Source organism: Neomonachus schauinslandi, chromosome 5 (genome assembly GCF_002201575.2).
Source record: "Neomonachus schauinslandi chromosome 5, ASM220157v2, whole genome shotgun sequence".
NCBI classification, from domain to species: domain Eukaryota; kingdom Metazoa; phylum Chordata; class Mammalia; order Carnivora; family Phocidae; genus Neomonachus; species Neomonachus schauinslandi.
The window spans coordinates 76,920,607-76,938,160 of record NC_058407.1 but is presented as its reverse complement, the minus strand read 5'-3'; the positions used below and the strand labels follow the sequence as shown (position 1 = coordinate 76,938,160).

Here is a 17,554-nt window from a genome sequence, read left to right as displayed (position 1 = left end):
AATGTCACAAACTCCCTGGCTAGAGTTGAGTATAAGTCTAGAATGTAGCCCAGCTAAGACAAAAGAGTACTTAAAATGTGGATTAAGTTAAGCATACATAATTTGTGTCTGGGACTGATAGCCTGTACAGTGCTTTTTATAAGTTATAAACAAAATTTTAAAAAGGAACAAAACTTAGCTATTCTAATATTACTTAGATATATGCACAGAAATTAAAGCTGGTACAGAATAAAACAGATTTCTCCTACATTTTTTCATGTGCTAACTCCCCTACTTACCAAACTCAACCTTGTGTTTTAGATAGAGCAGTGCAATATCAGAACTCATATATCCAAGTCTATTGTACTCAGGATGGATAATAATTTTTGAGACAGGACTCTTCTGTTCATGTTCACCCTTCTGAGAGAGGCTGTACTGCCCAGCAGTCACAGTCAGACTCTTAATTTGCTTCCTAAAACCGAAGCAAAATGTTTCAATAAGTATAGCTCTTTCCCCCAGGAAAGACTGTCTTGGTTTCACACAATTAAATGAAAAGTGATTAGTGTAACTTTAAGCATTTCTAAGTCTCAAAAGGAGATGCACCTTTATTAATGATTACTACCATCATAATTGCCCATAAATGATAGGGATCTGTAAAAAGTCATGATTTTCCATCAGAGTGTTTACGTTCTGGGAACACTTTCCCCTACCATCAATTGTCTTTCTGCATAAAATATTTAAGTGTGGCCTTTTTTTCCCTTTTGTACCAGTCTGTATATGCTCTATCATTTTTAATAAGATATAAAAGTTGTTCCTAGAACTCTCCTCCTTATTATTAGTACTCTCAACCTAGCTAAGTATCTGTTATTTCCACAGTATTTTTTCCCTCCTAATGACTGAAACTCAGATTATGAAAATTTTGGAACATTCATTAAACAGTTGATGTCAATACTTCACTAGAACAAGTAACTATCACCTCCACCTCACTACTAACTCCACGAATTATCGAGGATATCTGGGATCTTTGGGGTCTCTGATTAGTAGAGTAGGAAGTACAGGAAATCTTAAGATAATCTTGATAAAAGTTTCTGGGGATCAGGAAGGTCCGTTAGTGGGTGGACCAGGTGGAAAAATTCAGAAAGGGACTGTGATTGAACCTCCCATCGTATTTAGAGCTCAAATCTCCCAGTCCTATTGCTACGAAAAGAGGTTTGATAAGTAATGGAAACCCACAACTTACTCATTGAGGCCAACCAGGCAGTGTGCTGCAGTAACAACCAGATCCTCTTGGATCAAGCTTCCTCCACAGCAGTGGTGCTCCCCTAATTTTAGGGAGACCTGCCCAAGAAGAAAAGCACAAACATAACTAATATACCTCTCCCCATAGATGTCATCTTCCTTAGAAACATTTGAAATCAACTCTCCTTATATAACATTGTTAAGTTACCAATATAATTGGTTAGGAAGATAGTTCCTGTGAAGTAAACTTTCTGACAGAGAGGTTGAGCAGGGTCAAGAGAAAAATTACATGTTAACCTGGAGTTGCGATATTTGAAACAAGAGGAAAAACTTCACCATTTCTCATTAAGAAATCAATGCTCTTGTTATACTGACCTGCCACGGATGTCCACCGACTGTAGAATTTCTCCAACCAACAATTCTAGGAAAGAACCCAGTTTCCAAGACAGTTTCTGTACTTTTCACATCAACCGCACGGATCCCACACTTGAGTCCTGCGTGGCAGAGAGAGAGAGCGTGCGCGCGTGCGCACACACCCAGAGCACCTCCGTGTAAGGATTCACTTTATCAAGATTCCACCTTCCGATTTTCCTGGCCTGGCACCAAAGTTCTGATGTCACTCAGCAGCAGGCTATCCCCCTTCTTTTCTCAAGATATTCTTGAGACTATCCCACAATTACCCCTGTTGACTGGAACTTGCTTCAGGATGGCCCTGCTCCTTTACAGCCTGCGCTGCCTTAGTAAGACCCGGGGGTGGGGGTGGGGGGGACGGGGAGGAGCCAGCTCCCCCCACCCCCACCCCGGATCCATTCCGAGCTTACTCCGGGGCGGGGGGGGGGGGAGCATTATAGAATTTAGGGTGTATTAAAGATACTGGAGAACAACATAGGCTACTCCAGAAAAGAGATATTTGACTTTAAATTACTTCTAATTGGCTATTCTTCCGTGGAGAAGGCTCCTTAGCACAGTGCCTAAAACCCTGAACTCCAGAATCCGAAGAATTTCCAAAAGAAAACCTGGCTCAGGCCCTTCTTTGGGAATTTCTGGGCCTGTACTAGCCCCTCACGCTTCCGTCTTCGTGGCTGAAGGAGTAAGGAAGTCTCCCTCGCCAGCACTCAGCCCGGGGCCGCAGCCTCGACGCCTGGAGTCCGGGCTCACCTAGCCTTTGCGGGAGGCCCACGGCGAGCAAGAGCAGCAGACCCGGCCCGACCGGCGCCCGCATGGCACCAGGGCTGGGGGACTCTGGCCCGCTTCCTCCTCCGCAGCTGCCGAAACCGAGCGAGGACCGCGAGCCCCGCGGCGCAGACCCTCCCGCTCCCGGAAGCGCCCGCCGCGCTCTTCACTCCTGCGCGGGCGCCGGTGGGCCGCACCTGCCGCGCAGCTGGGCTCACAGCTGCCGCTGCCCGCCATCATTCCCAGCATCCCCATCATCCTCATCATCCCCATCATCCCGATCATCCCCGGGCCACAGGCGCCCCCCCGCCCCCCCGTCACACACCGCGCCCGACCTTTACAGGTGTGCAGGGGGCTCCGCTGGGGGATCCCGGGAGCAAGGGGATCAGTGGCCTGGCACGCTCAGCACAGGGGAATGAATTCTGGTCCCAGCCCAGGGAGGGTGGCCCAAGCCAGGGTCGAGGAAGCTGGTCATCCATACGAGACACAGGCACGCCCACTTCTGAAAGGAGGAAGACTCATGGAAGCTTATTGAGGAATTAATAGGATTGCCCCACCTTCTAAGAAGCTTGTTGAAGCCCTTGACATTCAAGAATTTTCAGAGTGGGTATGAAAGATCAGGTTTATAGCTGCCATCCCCTTCCTGGGTGGCTGTGTTATTAGCTTCAGGGGAATGGGCCAAAGCGGTAGGATCCATCATGTAAGATTATTAAAATGAATTCATTGGTAAGATTATCATGTCAACATATTTTTCCATAAGCGTTATTTTGTCATAAGATAGCTTGAGGTTGGGGGGCGCCTGGGTGGCTCAGCCATTAAGCATCTGCCTTCGGCTCAGGTCATGATCCCAGGGTCCTGGGATCGAGCCCCGCATCCGGCTCGCTGCTCAGCAGGAAGCCTGCTTCTCCCTCTCCCATTCCCCCTGCTTGTGTTCCCTCTCTCGCTGTGTCAAATAAATAAATCTTTAAAAAAAAAATAGCTTAAGGTTGGGAGAGGAAGAAAGCCACAATTTGTAATGGATTTATGTTTTATCAAAAAATTAGGGCAAAGCTCAGTGGACATTCTATATATAACTAAGGTAGACACCAATCTCCCAGGCCCAGTTGTCTTACTTCCGTGTATAATAGAAATAAAAGCTCCTTAAAGTGGGAGATACACAAATTAGGCAAACAGGCAGGCAGTAGACAGATGGACGGAAAAGCAGAAGACAGTCAAGGTGGAGGGAATGCAGGTACAGAAACAGGCAGGTGAGAATCAGCTGGGGGCAATGACCCTGAAACTGCAGAAGGGAACAGGAGATCAAGGGGCCCCTTTCGGTGAAAAGCTTGAAGAATGCAATTGGCACTGAAACCCGAAACAGTCTCAAAACTTCTCTCATGAACATAAAAGGTGTTTTTCTGATTTTTATGTCCCATCTAACAACATTAAGAGGGCAACATTAGAGGGGCGCTGACCAATTATAGTGGACACTAGCCATACATGGTTATTCAAATTATTAACTGCAGTAAAAACATCAGTTCCTCAGTCACACCTGCTCCATTTCAAGGGCTCAGTAGCCACCTGTGGCTAGTTGAGAGCGTACAGAGGACCCTGCCATCATCACAAATAGTTCTATCGGACTGCACTGTTCTTGAGAATAGCAAGCACCATCTTATTTATTTTAAATAAAGACCCCTTGCAAAACAGTTTGAGTAGAGGACTCCTGGGTTTTAAGCTTGGGTGTCTAGGGGACACTGGGAGGGGGCTTGGTAAGGTAAGCAGCCTTTCTGTGAAAACAAAGCCCTGTACCTCCAGGCTTGAGCACTGCAAAGGGAATCCCCAGCTCTGGTAGCTGCCTGACCCGGGGCACTCACCACCTCACCCGTACATTTTGCTTTCACTGTGGCGATCTTACCAGGAATACCATAACCATCCCTTGCCCCAGGGGCAAACTACTCTCCAACATAAGCTCAGATCCTCCAGGTAGACCCAAATACCTACTTCTTCTTCGCAAGAGGGGGTCAGATTAAAACCACTACAAAGCCATTACCAAATGAACTGGGAGGGAAAGAAAAATGTTCACATGGTGTGCAAGTACAGTTGGACCCACAAATGTTCAAGTTCATGGCTAACCTTCTCACAAGGCCCACAGACCCTGTCAGTTTGCAGTCTTTAATGCGTGATGCACACACAGTTTTGCAGAATATTCACTCATTTGTTTCATACCCAGAAGTCTCCATGGGGTTGGGCATAGTCTCATTTCCTGTTATAGCACAGCTCCCTTTGTTTCCAGAGTTCAAAACTCACAGCCTGGTGAGACCTTGTCCTTTTATGAGGATTGGTCCCTTCTAGGCCTAACAAAATAATGCCTTCTCATTAAATAGGAAAGAAGCCATTCAATACGAATTGTGTACCTATCCAATAGGTTGTTAGTTTTAAATTTGCCAGGGAGATGATGGGTTTAAATATAAGTTGAGTTTGTGGTGATGTTGCAGCATCTAAATGGAAGTATTCTCATATATATAAGTATCTATCTATCTAAAAGGAAATGATGTCAAGGGACAGAGTGGGCTGAACTATCCCAGATTGGATTTGTGATGTATGAGAAATCTGCCTTTAATGTGAACATATCTTCATTAGGGCAGGATAATGATGTGCTTTTGGAGGCCTTCCAAGACTCTTAATGGAAGCCCCAATTCTAAGGAGAGTTGTCAAATTAGGAGCTTTAGTGACTAATCTATGAGCAACAAGCAAATCATGGGCAAATAATGTTTTGTGTAAACAACTTTTTCCATCCCTGCTAAACTACTGGTCTAAACTCTAGAACCCTCTCCAAAGTCCTGCAAGGCCCAAGATTCAGCACTAAGGAAATTCTTGGTGACCTTAGAAACAGAAGTTTCATTTGCTTATTTGTTGCAGGGACAGATCACTGTGAAGCAGAGGGAATGTGAAGGGCGGAGATGGAAAGAATGGGTGAAGACAATTCACTCAAACAGCTTGGCTGAGAAGGAAGAAAGAGATGTGGTAGCAGCTAGAGATGAAAGAAATAGAGGAAGGACTTAACACTTTTTTTCCAAATGGTTTTGATGGTGGTTACCTGTATACATGTTTTAAAATAGAAGGGAATCACAAGAGCCAGTAGAAGGAAGAAGTTAAAGATGAAAAAGAGAGAGAAAGGGATGGAATGAAGCTTCACAAGAGGGAAAATCTGGAGCCTAGGGACTCTTCCATTGTAGTTAATAGGAGGGGGAAGAATCGGGTACAGGGAAGTTTGTAGACGGAGTGCAGGCTATTGAGAGAATATCTGTTTTCTACCTTTTATTTACTCTCTGCAGAAAGAGGTGAAGGCACCAATCAGCAAGATGAGAGGAAGAGATCAGGAGCGCATAAGGACTGAAACTCTCACTGCAAGGTATGGTAAAGACAGCAGACATGAAACACACAGAACAATGCAATGCAATGAATGAATAAGAAGGAAGAAATTTTCTTTCTTTTAAAGCAGACACCAGCTAGTGACAAGGATTTCAGTGGGTACTAATCACGGAGCCCTTGAGAGACTGAAACAGACATAATTATTTTCATTATATTTTATATAAAATAAACATTTACATAAATTTTATTTTGGAAAGACCTAGGCAAAGCGTACATAATCAGACTTAAATGGGAGAAATACTTTATGGGAAATATATTTCTAACTGGCACAGCAAAAGTAACAAAAACGTACATTTATATACAACCGGTCAAACGAGAAAATAATGAACAAAGAACAGGACGCAAGTCATTTTCTCCCTGATAAAAGGAGGGATCCGCGTGAGTCACAGCAAGTCAGATGGTTTCCACATTATAAAAGCAAGCCATGGCTTCTACAGATATTTTAATTCCTTCAGAGGAAATTTGAAAAACTATTTTCCCCGCAGACACATAACAAAATGACCAGTTTTTATGTGTACAGACTGCAAAATAAGAATAATTCTCTCTGCCACATTAAAGCACTTGGACAGTGCAGTCACTTTTATGGTTGTATTATGTGTTTTGTGGCGGTGATTATCTTAATTTGGAAAACTAAGGGCAACGCTAACCAGTTACCTCTTCAGAGGTAGAGGGCTTTCAATCTGGTTTCAGATATGGCTGAGACAGTTGGTAACCTTCCCAGGGTGAGGCGGCTCCTCCGCGGCCGAACAGGCCTACCACCCAGATTTCCTGATTCTGGGACTGGCGCACCCCTCCTCTGGGCCAGCAAGGAAACCCCAAAAGGATGTTATGCACATTGGAAACTTCCAAACGTGACATAAACATACACCATCTGCACCACCGAGAATGGGAAGAAACTACTGGGTTTCTGGACATTGACATAACTTTCCATTTTGGGGTAAATGATGATCTAAACTTACAAACTTATAATGACCATTATCATGATGGATGCTGATTTTATGAGCTACACACCCTAAAAGGTTTTAACTGAAAGGATCTTTGGTGATCAAAATAGCACATTTTTATATGAGCCATTTGATAGACAGGAAAATCATCAATTCTGTTGTCACTTTATTTTGCTGATATTAAAGCACTCCTTTGATTGCAGTTATTTTATTCTCTTTAAGTTAATGGCTACTAAAAACAAAAGTAATGAAGGAAGTGTTATTTTTTGAAGAACTGTTCAACGTATTTTTCTTTTACATCAAAACTTCAAGAATAATCATAAGAAGTTATAAGGTGTCCATATATATATTTGGCATTGTAAGCTTTTATCTCACTCAATTGCAGCCTAAATGCAAGATTTGACAGGTATTTATTCTTTTAAAATGCCAAAAGATGTCAGATAGTTATGTTTTCCTATTATTGTGAAATACCAACATGCAATTTAATCAAAGTAAATGTGATTTGGAAACTAGGTGAAAAATTAAAAACAAACCAACCACCCATAACTACATTTGCTTTGATTGTTGTTACTAATACCCTATAGATTTATTAATCTAAGATGCAAATCCTTCACACATCAGATCAAAGGTTTCCATTTTTCCCTCAAAAACAGATTCTAAAAATGAGTACAATAAGAAATAATTAGCAAAAATTGACATGTGTGTAATCAAAACAGAGACCTAAGGTTTAGGCATACACTCTATGCCATGCACACCGTGAGTTTTACATACTGGGAGCCTTGTCTGGTGTATACAAATGGTAATTCCTCTCCCTCTGAGAACCAAGAATTCGGAAAATGTAAGGTCAAATTATAGTCCAATCGCCACCAGTGCAAAACACCCCACCCAACCCACCTGTCTGTCATTCTTGAAACAATAGTCTCAGCCAGTCATCTGTGCCATAAATTATTTTTTAGAATTCTCTGGCTCATTTTAGTCTAGATTTAAAAGTAAAACTCAAGAAAGATTCTAAAACTCATAAAAGTTCCAGTGAAGTTGTTAGCCTGCAAGTGGTTCTCCAGCCTCGCTGCATATTAGCATCTGAACCTGGGCGGCCAGCACCTCGGAGACTGTCAAAGGGCCCCAGGGGATCACGCAGTCCAGCCAGGCTTGAGAGCCCCTGTGTGTGAAGGAACAGTTCTCAACTATCAGCTGAATGTGGCTCTTTGATCTATGGGGCCTGGAATGTTTAGTAGAGACAATAAGAAACCACACATTTATTTTTATTCCCCCTAAAATGATAGTTTCTGCAGGTCGGTTTGTATAGAACAGTTTGGATTTTCTCATTTAGTCTTGTTGAAAAGCATTGTGCAACCACTACAAACCCCTGCATCAAGTGAGGTATGACCTGTGACGAATGTCACAGTCTCCTGCTAGGGGCTGTGATGTACTATAGGATGTTGTAATTAAAGTGCTGGCAATCCTCTTTGTTTTGTGATGAACTTTAAAACAGACAGACCCAAAAGAATATATCTCAGGATTCCCTAAAATAAAATTTCTTTTCCTCCAAGGTATTTGAATCTTTGGTTTAGTTTACCTATGTTACATCGCTGAACTGTGTTTTGTGAATACCATTAGCAGATTGAAAACATCTGTATCACTTAAAAAAATCCTGAAGAATTCTTAAGGTTGAAATAAACTTGTAAAGCCAATCTCATGGCTCCTATGTCAAAGGACTGCCACTTACTGGGAATTTTAAAGGCAAGGAGGGCTGGTTCTAGGTAGGACAGAAGGACAGTTTAGATAGACTGGCAGTAAGCGGGGGATATATATACACAAGGAACTCTAAATGTAGCCAAGAAAATAAAGCAAGTGTTCTCAGAGGAACAGAGTCACAAATGAAACTCTTGATCATTGGATCAAGGGTTCAGCCAGACTAAAGCAACTTCTGTCTTGTCCTCGGCCAACTTCCCTCGTACTGAGGACACCCTACATATTTAAGGATTCAGTGCAAAACAGATTTGCAGGACCCCTCATTCAAAAATTATTAAGACTTTCAAGCAGAGCCTTCAGCCAAGCATAGGGGGCTTCTGAGTGCAGGACCACATGAACTGAAAACCCATGAAGCTGGCTCTGCGATTCCATGTCAGAAAGGGGCCATCAGCTCTCTTGCCAAGCACACTTTTATTAGGGGAATCTGGATATATCTCCACAACTAGCCAGGGCACTCTGTTTTTACTAATAAGAATGAATTCCACATATTATTTCATGTTACAAGAACCAAATAAAAATAGTTATAAAATACACTTAATATCTTTGAAAAATAATATGTGATTTATTTTCTTATAGGCACCATTTAACTATGAGAACTATTTCATTGGCTACATCTCAGTGACATTATTAAATCAGGATAAAAATATCTGACCCAACAAACAGTGTTTACTTTGCATGTTCAAAGAGATGCCAGGGGCTCACAGAAGGAGCTAGAGCTACAGTGAGAAGGGGGGGGGGGGGGGCAGAATGAAGGGAGGTTGAGGGGGGTGGGGAGAAGGGAGGGAGGGAGAGAGAGACGTACAGACAGAAGGACGTGGGGAGAGAGAAAAGCACCCAAAAGAAGGTAGAACGAGTCTCCTGAAGGCCATGTGACCCCTTCCCTCAGGAACTTTTAGGCTGTAACCGCCATTTCAACCATTCCCACTAATGTACCCTCATACCTTTAGCAGCACTTCAAGTAAGGCATAATTGCTTTTCAAAATTTGGGGCTTAGTCTTTTCCGTTAACTTCCTAAGTGGGAGTTTTGGTTACAGATTATTCTAAAAAGTTGTGATTAAAGTCTCAGATACTGTTTTTAGCTAGGGATTCATGTTTGTGTGTTTGTTTTTTCCAATTTGGGGGTAGACTGATCATTTAAAAGGAACACTGTAGTACATTTCTTGGCCTTAGGACCATAAAACTATAATTTTGAGGAGAATGAAAATATTTTAGGCAAAAGTTTGGATAAATTTATGATCTATACGGTTAAAAGACTATTAGAAACAGAAGATCGTAGTGGCAATACATACATTGTTGGATTACTGATGCACACAAACACATGTGTGCTAATTCAAATTCTGGAATCCTTTGCATTCAAAATATTCCTTGCATCATCCCTTTCTAGAGAAGTTCTTTTAACTAGACTTATCTTGACAAAAAAATAACACAGAGGAGCAGTGTTGAAAAGAAGCACGCTTTTTACCCTGCCCTGGCCTGAGGACGTGCAATCCGAACGCCTTCAGGCTATTACATCTGCAGGCCACCTGGCTTAGCCTGCAAACAGCACTCCCCAGAGTGGTTCTTCTTCTTCTTCCTCCATTTTTTAAAATTTATGATGATGACCAAATTAGAATCAGGTGTTCCAACTTCTTCACTTCCAAAATATATTACCACCCAAACACTGACGTCTGCTTCCTAATTTCTTTAGCTTTAGCAAGTGAATAATCAATACAAATTTTTTGAGGGGCTGTTAAAACTTTACTTTGTAATTCAGATTTGTAATTTTTGTATGATCAGTTCTGAAAGCTGCTATTAAAACCACTATGTACAGAGAAAAAAATGTGTATGTATATATTTATTAAATATTTTATAAGTTATGAAATAAATAACACTAAAAAACAAATGTCAAATTATAAGTTCAACTTTGCTGGCCTCTATCTTTTCAATATAAATATATATTTTATAATTACGAATTTAGACTTTTTTCTCCCCTAGATTTTTTGAGTATTCTCCATGAAACCTCCAAAATTATAAATACAGAACCAAGAATTCCGGATTTCCATCACTCATGTTCTAAAGCATAGAATTCTCATTAAGCCTCAGTAGACAAATCAATAGAATTCCTCTTCCATCTGTTTATAGTCTATGAAGATTTTTGTGATATACTGTACAGATTTTTCAATGGTTAAATATAGTTTTCAAAAAATAATAAATCTCTGGATGACTAATGTTAAGATAACAAAGTAGAACATTTCTCTTAGTTAATATCTTTAATATTTCTCATGTAGAATATACTGTTTTTTTTTCTCCACCGAAGTAACAATATATGTGGAGTCAGAAACATTTATGATTCTAAAAGCACTTTTGAAATCTTAGAGCAGAACCACTACTCTAGTAATACTTGTAATAAAATTAAAATAATCTTAAACATTTCCATAAAGAATTAGGGGTACCAAGATCCTTGATTTTCCCCCAGGGATAAGAACACCCATACACAATTCCAGAAGCTTCCTTTTTGGTATCTTGGGCAATGGGGAAAGTCTGCATCAGAGTGGAATTTAATTCACTCTTCAATCGGGCTCTAGCAATATCCTCGGGGGGATATTAGACAAAGCCCACTTAGCAACATCCCTTTCCCCCATATATTCCAAAAGATTCTACAAAAACTATCAGCTACTCATCTCTAGTTCTGGAGAACTAAATGAGCTACCTCTTGGTGGAATTACCCAAATGGTTTATCTCAGAGATTTTTTCCGTCTTTGACATATCTCATCTCATGAAGAAGAGCCACTCTGACCTCATAGCATTTCAAGCCTCTGTATTTCTGGGACATAAAAGTCTACACTAAGAGATGGAATTAGATTCTTAGGTTGGAAAAGCAGAGAAATAGATGAAGGGAAACCTGTTATTTATTAAAGCCAACAAAAATCTGCAAAATGTGTAGTAGTTGTTTTACTTTCTCTCAGACCTAGCCCTTGCTTGCTCTTTCTTCTTCCAGGGAAATGCGAGTCCCTCAGCACAGGGTTACCAGCGGGCGTCCCAAAACATGCCTCCCTGAACTCAGAGCGAGCGAGCGGAAGGCTTCTCTGTTGTGCCCCTGCTGAGGTGAAAGCCTCCATCTCTTCTTCCTCTTCCAGAGGCACCAGCACTGTTCCTCAAGACTGGGTCAAACGCTGCTACGTTTGATCCTTTTCTCGAACTTCTTGTAATCGTTTCTCTAGGCGATCCAACTTGGCGAGATTTTCCTGCAGCAGTTTGCTATCTGGAACCAGCTGGAAAGCTCTCTCGTAATAAGCTCTTGCGGACACATAGTTTCCCTGTGGGGAAAAAGAGAGATGACAATTATAGTCTGACCCTCAGAACACTCTTGAAGAATGGGGAAACTAAGAGACAGACCGTCTGGCCCAGTTTGACGGGTATGTCCTCAGAAGGAAACCCTGTCTGCATGGGTAATTTTATCCTTATCTGTTGGTGCTTTTGGAGAATCCATTTGTTTTAAGTACCAGACCAGTTGGAGAATGTGAAGGATAAGAGTTATACCATAAGGTGAAATGGCAGAAAAACAGATTTTCAATTCTACTAATATAGTGGTATGAGACTATCATTTCATAGTGCTCTCATGGGGTTGCCATTATTACTTAGTAATCAAATGGAGCCATGGCTAGACATGGAGAGAGGGAGGGAGGGAGGGAAGGAGGGAAAGAGAGGTGTTTGTGGGAAAATTCAAAAGTAGTGATGATTAAATAGTTCGGAATCCACTAGACCTATTTAGTGGTGGAAGTTATTTTAATATCCAACTAACAAAAAAGCAACTTTTGCCTAATATGGGCTTTAATGTAAATATAAGTTTTTATATACTGGAAAGAACTGATAAGAATATGGAGTCAAATTTACCCAAGGTGTGTGACAATATGAACCTGCTGGATCCTCTTAAAGCAGGAAGGAAGGCATGTCACGCCTGACCTGCTAAAGACACCGGTCACCACCCTCTGTTGGCCCCCATCTGCTTTGTTCAATGGCTTTCTAACTGGAAACCATGTGTGCCTGTCCCAGATGGTTCCAAGCAAATTAGTCACAATTACTGTTTTCCAGGCCCTTTTCTGCTACTAAATTTTACCTTCCTTATTTGGTCCACCCTCTTTCAGATCTGTGTCCTGCCACATCTCAGAACTCTGAGTGTTGGAGTTCTCTCCATTCCCCCAAATTTCAATTTGCTTTATTTTATTCTCAATTACAGCTCCATGTGGACAAAAACCAGTTACTCTCTGAATTCCCATCACAATTTAAAATAGCGTCTCTAAGTGAGAGTTCTATGTAGCAACTAGCAACTGATATTCACTAAATGCTTAACTATCCTCCAAATGAGTTAATGCAACGTTAGGAGCTCAGACACTGCCTGATGCATAGTGAGCCCTCAATCTGATGCTCCCATTGTTGTCATTATTAAATGATCATCCAGGCCTGAGTAAACACTGTCCATTTATTACTATACTTACTTGTCATATTGGTAAAAAGGAGAGGGGAAATGACATCAGGATCCAGGCTCTGGCACATGCACAAATGAAAACATTTCTGATTATGAACACTGATTCTCATAAGAGGCTAAATAAAATTCTGAACAAGTGAGAACCTGGATTTGCTTCATTCAATTGTTATTATTTTTTTTTCAACTCCAGCATTTATCTTCCAAGTGTCTGCACACACGTGCAGACAACTGAACATTTGTGACCCTTAGAGTGCTCTCCAAATATGTTTGTGTTACAGCCGACTTTGAAATTGTTCTGCTAAGAGTTTTTTCTGAATTTAGGCCTCAGCCCAGTGCCTTGGCATTTCCTTCTTTGATTACCAGCTTTCTTTGTCCTTTCATGTAAAATCCACGGCTACAGTTATTTTCTCTCCCTCACATTGCTCTTTACTAAACTGAAAGCCTTATTTTTTTTTTTTTTTAAGTTTTAGCCCTTGATTCAATGTCCCCAGTTCTGAGATGTTAAGATAGGGAATCTGGTATTTTAATTTCCAGAAATGTGCTATCTACTATGATAGCCACTAATTGCATTTAAATTGAAATCAATTACGATAAATTAAGAATTCAGTTGCTCAGTTGTACCAACCACGGTTCAAGGGCTCAACAGCCACATGGGCTAGTGGCTATTGCCTTGGACAGTGCAGACACAGAACACTCCTGCCACCATAGAGAGTTCCACTGCATGACGCCATTCTAGAAAATGCACATAGGGTACTACTGAAAATAGGACTTTGTGGTGTGGCCCAGTTGATACAACTTTTTGATTATAAAGAATGTGTGTTAGCTTTTTTGGTCCATCCATTTCAGCCTTTATGAGGCTTCATAATAATTATCTTTTATTACCAAACAGTACAAGCAAGAGACAACTCTGTTCTCATCTCTTCATGCCATGTCCTGGCAAAGCCTTATTCCAACTTGCAACCATACCACAGCCCTCAGTCTCCTAAGCTTCACCCGGGCTCAGGGAAGGAGTGAAGCCTGGAAAGGGCTAACACTGCCTGGTGCACACACTACCTGGCAATGTGAAGACAGAAAGTTAATGACTGCTCCTTAGGACCTCACAGTAATAATCTTGCATCCTAATGGTGCCATTTAAATGACCACATCCAAGCCAGGTCCCAGTCTATATATTTATATTGGATTGTATCATATGAATTTACTGATATTAGACGATTTTTCAACTACAAACATGGCAATTTCACTGTTCAATTCTTCAGCCTAATACATGATGTTTGCAAAGATGAAAAACTGCACAAACTAATTTTTAATCAGTGTGTTCATTACATTTTAAAAGAATACACTCAATAGATCCTTCTTCAATCTCCAGACACCTTTTCAGCGGAAGTACCTCTAAATTTAAAGCAATGGATTCACTTCTTAATCTAAGAGTTCAATGAATGTACTATTTTCCTTGTATTTCCAGACTTTTTAGAAAAGTCTTGGGTGTACTTATTGTTCTTTTTTTTTAGATTTATTTATTTGAGAGAGGGAGAGCATGAGTGGGAAGGGCAGAGGGAGAAGGAGAAAGAATCCCAAGCAGACTCTGTGCTGAGTGCTGAGCCCAACATGGGGCTCGATCTCACGACCCTGAGATCATGACCTGAGATGAAACCAAGAGTCAGCCACTTAACCAACTTCACCACCCAGGGACCCCTATTTATTGTACTTTTTAAATTAACAACCGAACCCATTGCTTTAAATGGCAGGCACATGTCATCTAAAAACATATTGAGCATATTATTTTATAAAATATAACTATTTAACATACTATTTAAATATTTAAAATGTTACTATTTTAAAAGTAAGTTCATATTGCTGGACACCCTAGAAGATCAGTAAGATCAGAGCTCAGGTTATTCTGCTCTGATAAATGTCATGTTTGTTCCTCTATTAGATCAAGGCTGTCAGTCACATAATAACTCACCCATTATCCCCTTCTGGCTATATAATCACAAGTCACCTTTTGTTTTGTTGTGTTTCTGAGAATGACCAGTTTCCACTTAACAGTAAACCCTATTAGGCTTTTGTTTAAATGCTAATCACTATATTACTGTTTTATCAATATAAAGACTGATAGAAAATAGGTTAGCATAATAAGAGTGATCCTTTAAAGACATGTCAGACCATGGCATCTCTCTGCTCAAAGTCCTCCAAGGACCCCAACTCATTTGGCATTGCATAAAAGCCAAAGACCCTACATTCCCCTTCAAGGCTCTGCATGATCTGGCCCTGTGACTTCTTTAATCCCAGCTTCTACCATTTCATCTCACTTGCTCCCTCTCTGAGGGACCTTTGCACATGCTCTTTCCCTATTTTGCCACATGGCTTGTTCCCTTCAGGTCTCTACTCAAAGTGAGGCCTTTCTTAACTATCTTAATTTTAAATTTCAGTCCTTACCCCATGGCACTTCCTATCTTCTTTCTCTCTCTTTTTTCTCCATAGCACCATGATATATTTTATGTATACATGTATGCATGTATGTGTTTATTTATTTATTGCCGATCTCCTTACTAAATGTTAGCTCCATGAAGACAGGAAGTTCCGACTTACTTGTTTAGTGTTCTATTCACAGTGCCTGAAGAAGGAGTACCTGGCACTTAACATGCTCTGTATGAATGTTTGTAAAATGAATGGATGAATGAATGAATGAAAGATGAATGAATGATAGTGAGTCTTTGAGTTCATTACTTATAGACAGCAGCCTTCCCAAAGATCATTTTTAATAATTTGTTCAAAGGTAGCTTTTTCTTTTGGAAAAACAAAAAATAAACCCATAAACAACCTTGTGTTTCAGTAAATGATCAGGGAGTAAAAGATACATTAGATACAAGAAATAATAAAGTAATATTTAAAGTAACACTGTAGTCTTGACCATGAGTTAAGCTGTAGGACAATGAGCTACAGGAAGCCCTAACAAGGCTAAGTTCACATAAGCAGATTTTATTTTCTATACGATGATTCTTCTCTTAAGTACATATGGTTTTCTTTATGTTTAATAAAATCATGGAATTTAATTTGTATAGACGTGGTTTTCAAATGACTTCATGATATCCAATATCTAGATAATACAAAGTGAATATAAACTGTGCTAATTTCACTTTTAAACACCTATGGCTTTTGGTATTTAAATAATTCAAAGAGGGAATTAACAATATGTTTTCAATCTTTTGAGAGAAGACAGAAAGAGAAAATGCAAAGTCTTCATGGGAGTGAATTACTCTCCTACCTTGATGTGTTGGATTCCACCCATGTTCATCCAGGCCTGTGCTTGATCTGGATTTAGCTCCACGGCAGCTTTATAGCTCTAAATACACAAGAAACATCTTCAGGTTGAGAAAGGAGAACCCACGTTTAATGCTACAGGATTGTGGAAACCACTTTCTTCATACGTGAGAATATAGATGGTTAACACAGTGAAACCCGACACTACCAGCTCACAGGTGTTCCCATTTATTTCAATTATTTTTGAGAACTGATGATTTGGAAGTGGAGGAACCTGAAATGTGTAATTTGCTCACAGAGACTGAGGATGCCCGCAGGGAATCCAGGTGATTTTATTGTAGTGCATCCTTTCTCACTGGCTTTGACCTGCAAGAAAACTCCTTTGGCCTTTTTCGCTATAAATGGAGTTTGTAAGAATATTTTTTTTTAGTAATCATAGAATCTTAGAGTCTTTTCCTATATAGCTCAGTCCCAGTGAATTATCCCCTTTCCCAGTATCCTTGGCCTGGTTATTCGGTCCCACTGAATGTAACATCTGTGAGGCATATTTGTAATATTTTGCATGTTGTTTTATATCACCACTGGCATGCTCACCACTGGGTCTTAATTTAAGAGTGGTCACCTTAAATGAAGCTAACGGCTAAGAATGTTGCTTTCCGTTACAAAGCTAAGTATTTGTGTGTCATTTAATGCTCTTTGCTATTTGCATTGATGAACAGATTCATAAAGTAAATAGAATCTGGTCCATCCCTCCTCCACTTCTGTTTAAGAGAAACAAGCAAACAATAAAAACTGTATCTTTAAAGAGCTGCTAAAATAAACCTGAAGAATGTGTCTCTTGGGTTAATTTATATCAACAGAGATGAGAGTGTAGGGTAGAAATTAAGAACTTGGATTCAAATCCCGGCTCCATCTCTTACCCTCTGTGACCTTGAGCAAGTTACATAACCTCTGAGTCTCAGCTTATTCAACTGTAAAATGAAGACAATGATCATAGCTTTCTTATATGACTACAGAGAAGATTAAATTACTTAGTATGTGTAAATCATAAATAAAAATGCTAACACATTGTAGCTGCTATTATTAGCTCACAGCCCTACTCCTATCCATCATAGATCTAGCCACTTTATTAATTAATTGATTGGTTGACTGATTTTAAGTAGACTTCACACCCAGTGTGGAGCCCAATGTGGGGCTTTAACTCACAACCCTGAGATCAAGACCTGAGCTGAGATCAAGAGTCGGACACTTAACTGACTGAGCCACCCAGGCACCCCAAACGTCACTTTAAAATGATTATTTGATCTATAGTTAAAGCAACTAGAAAATA

General features: G+C 40.4%; 2 protein-coding genes across 3 annotated transcripts in view; both read right to left on the bottom strand.

Annotated features, from left to right (window-relative positions):
* OVCH1 (ovochymase 1) overlaps positions 1-2,440 on the bottom strand; it is a 75,574-nt gene extending 73,134 nt beyond the window's left edge. Inside the window, exons 1-4 of the mRNA XM_044915211.1 lie at positions 2,377-2,440; positions 1,594-1,712; positions 1,220-1,317; positions 279-451 (exon numbers count right to left, since the gene is read on the bottom strand). Coding sequence (XP_044771146.1) covers positions 279-451; positions 1,220-1,317; positions 1,594-1,712; positions 2,377-2,440 — 454 coding nt within the window. The remainder of the gene's footprint in view (positions 1-278; positions 452-1,219; positions 1,318-1,593; positions 1,713-2,376) is intronic.
* Positions 2,441-11,540: 9,100 nt separating this feature from the next.
* TMTC1 (transmembrane O-mannosyltransferase targeting cadherins 1) overlaps positions 11,541-17,554 on the bottom strand; it is a 255,645-nt gene continuing 249,631 nt past the window's right edge. For both annotated transcript variants that reach the window (XM_044914902.1, XM_021690623.1), the window contains 2 exons: positions 16,229-16,306; positions 11,541-11,794 (listed from right to left, as the gene is read on the bottom strand). In XM_044914902.1, the coding sequence (XP_044770837.1) occupies positions 11,654-11,794; positions 16,229-16,306 (219 nt within the window). In that variant the 3' untranslated portion in view covers positions 11,541-11,653. The remainder of the gene's footprint in view (positions 11,795-16,228; positions 16,307-17,554) is intronic.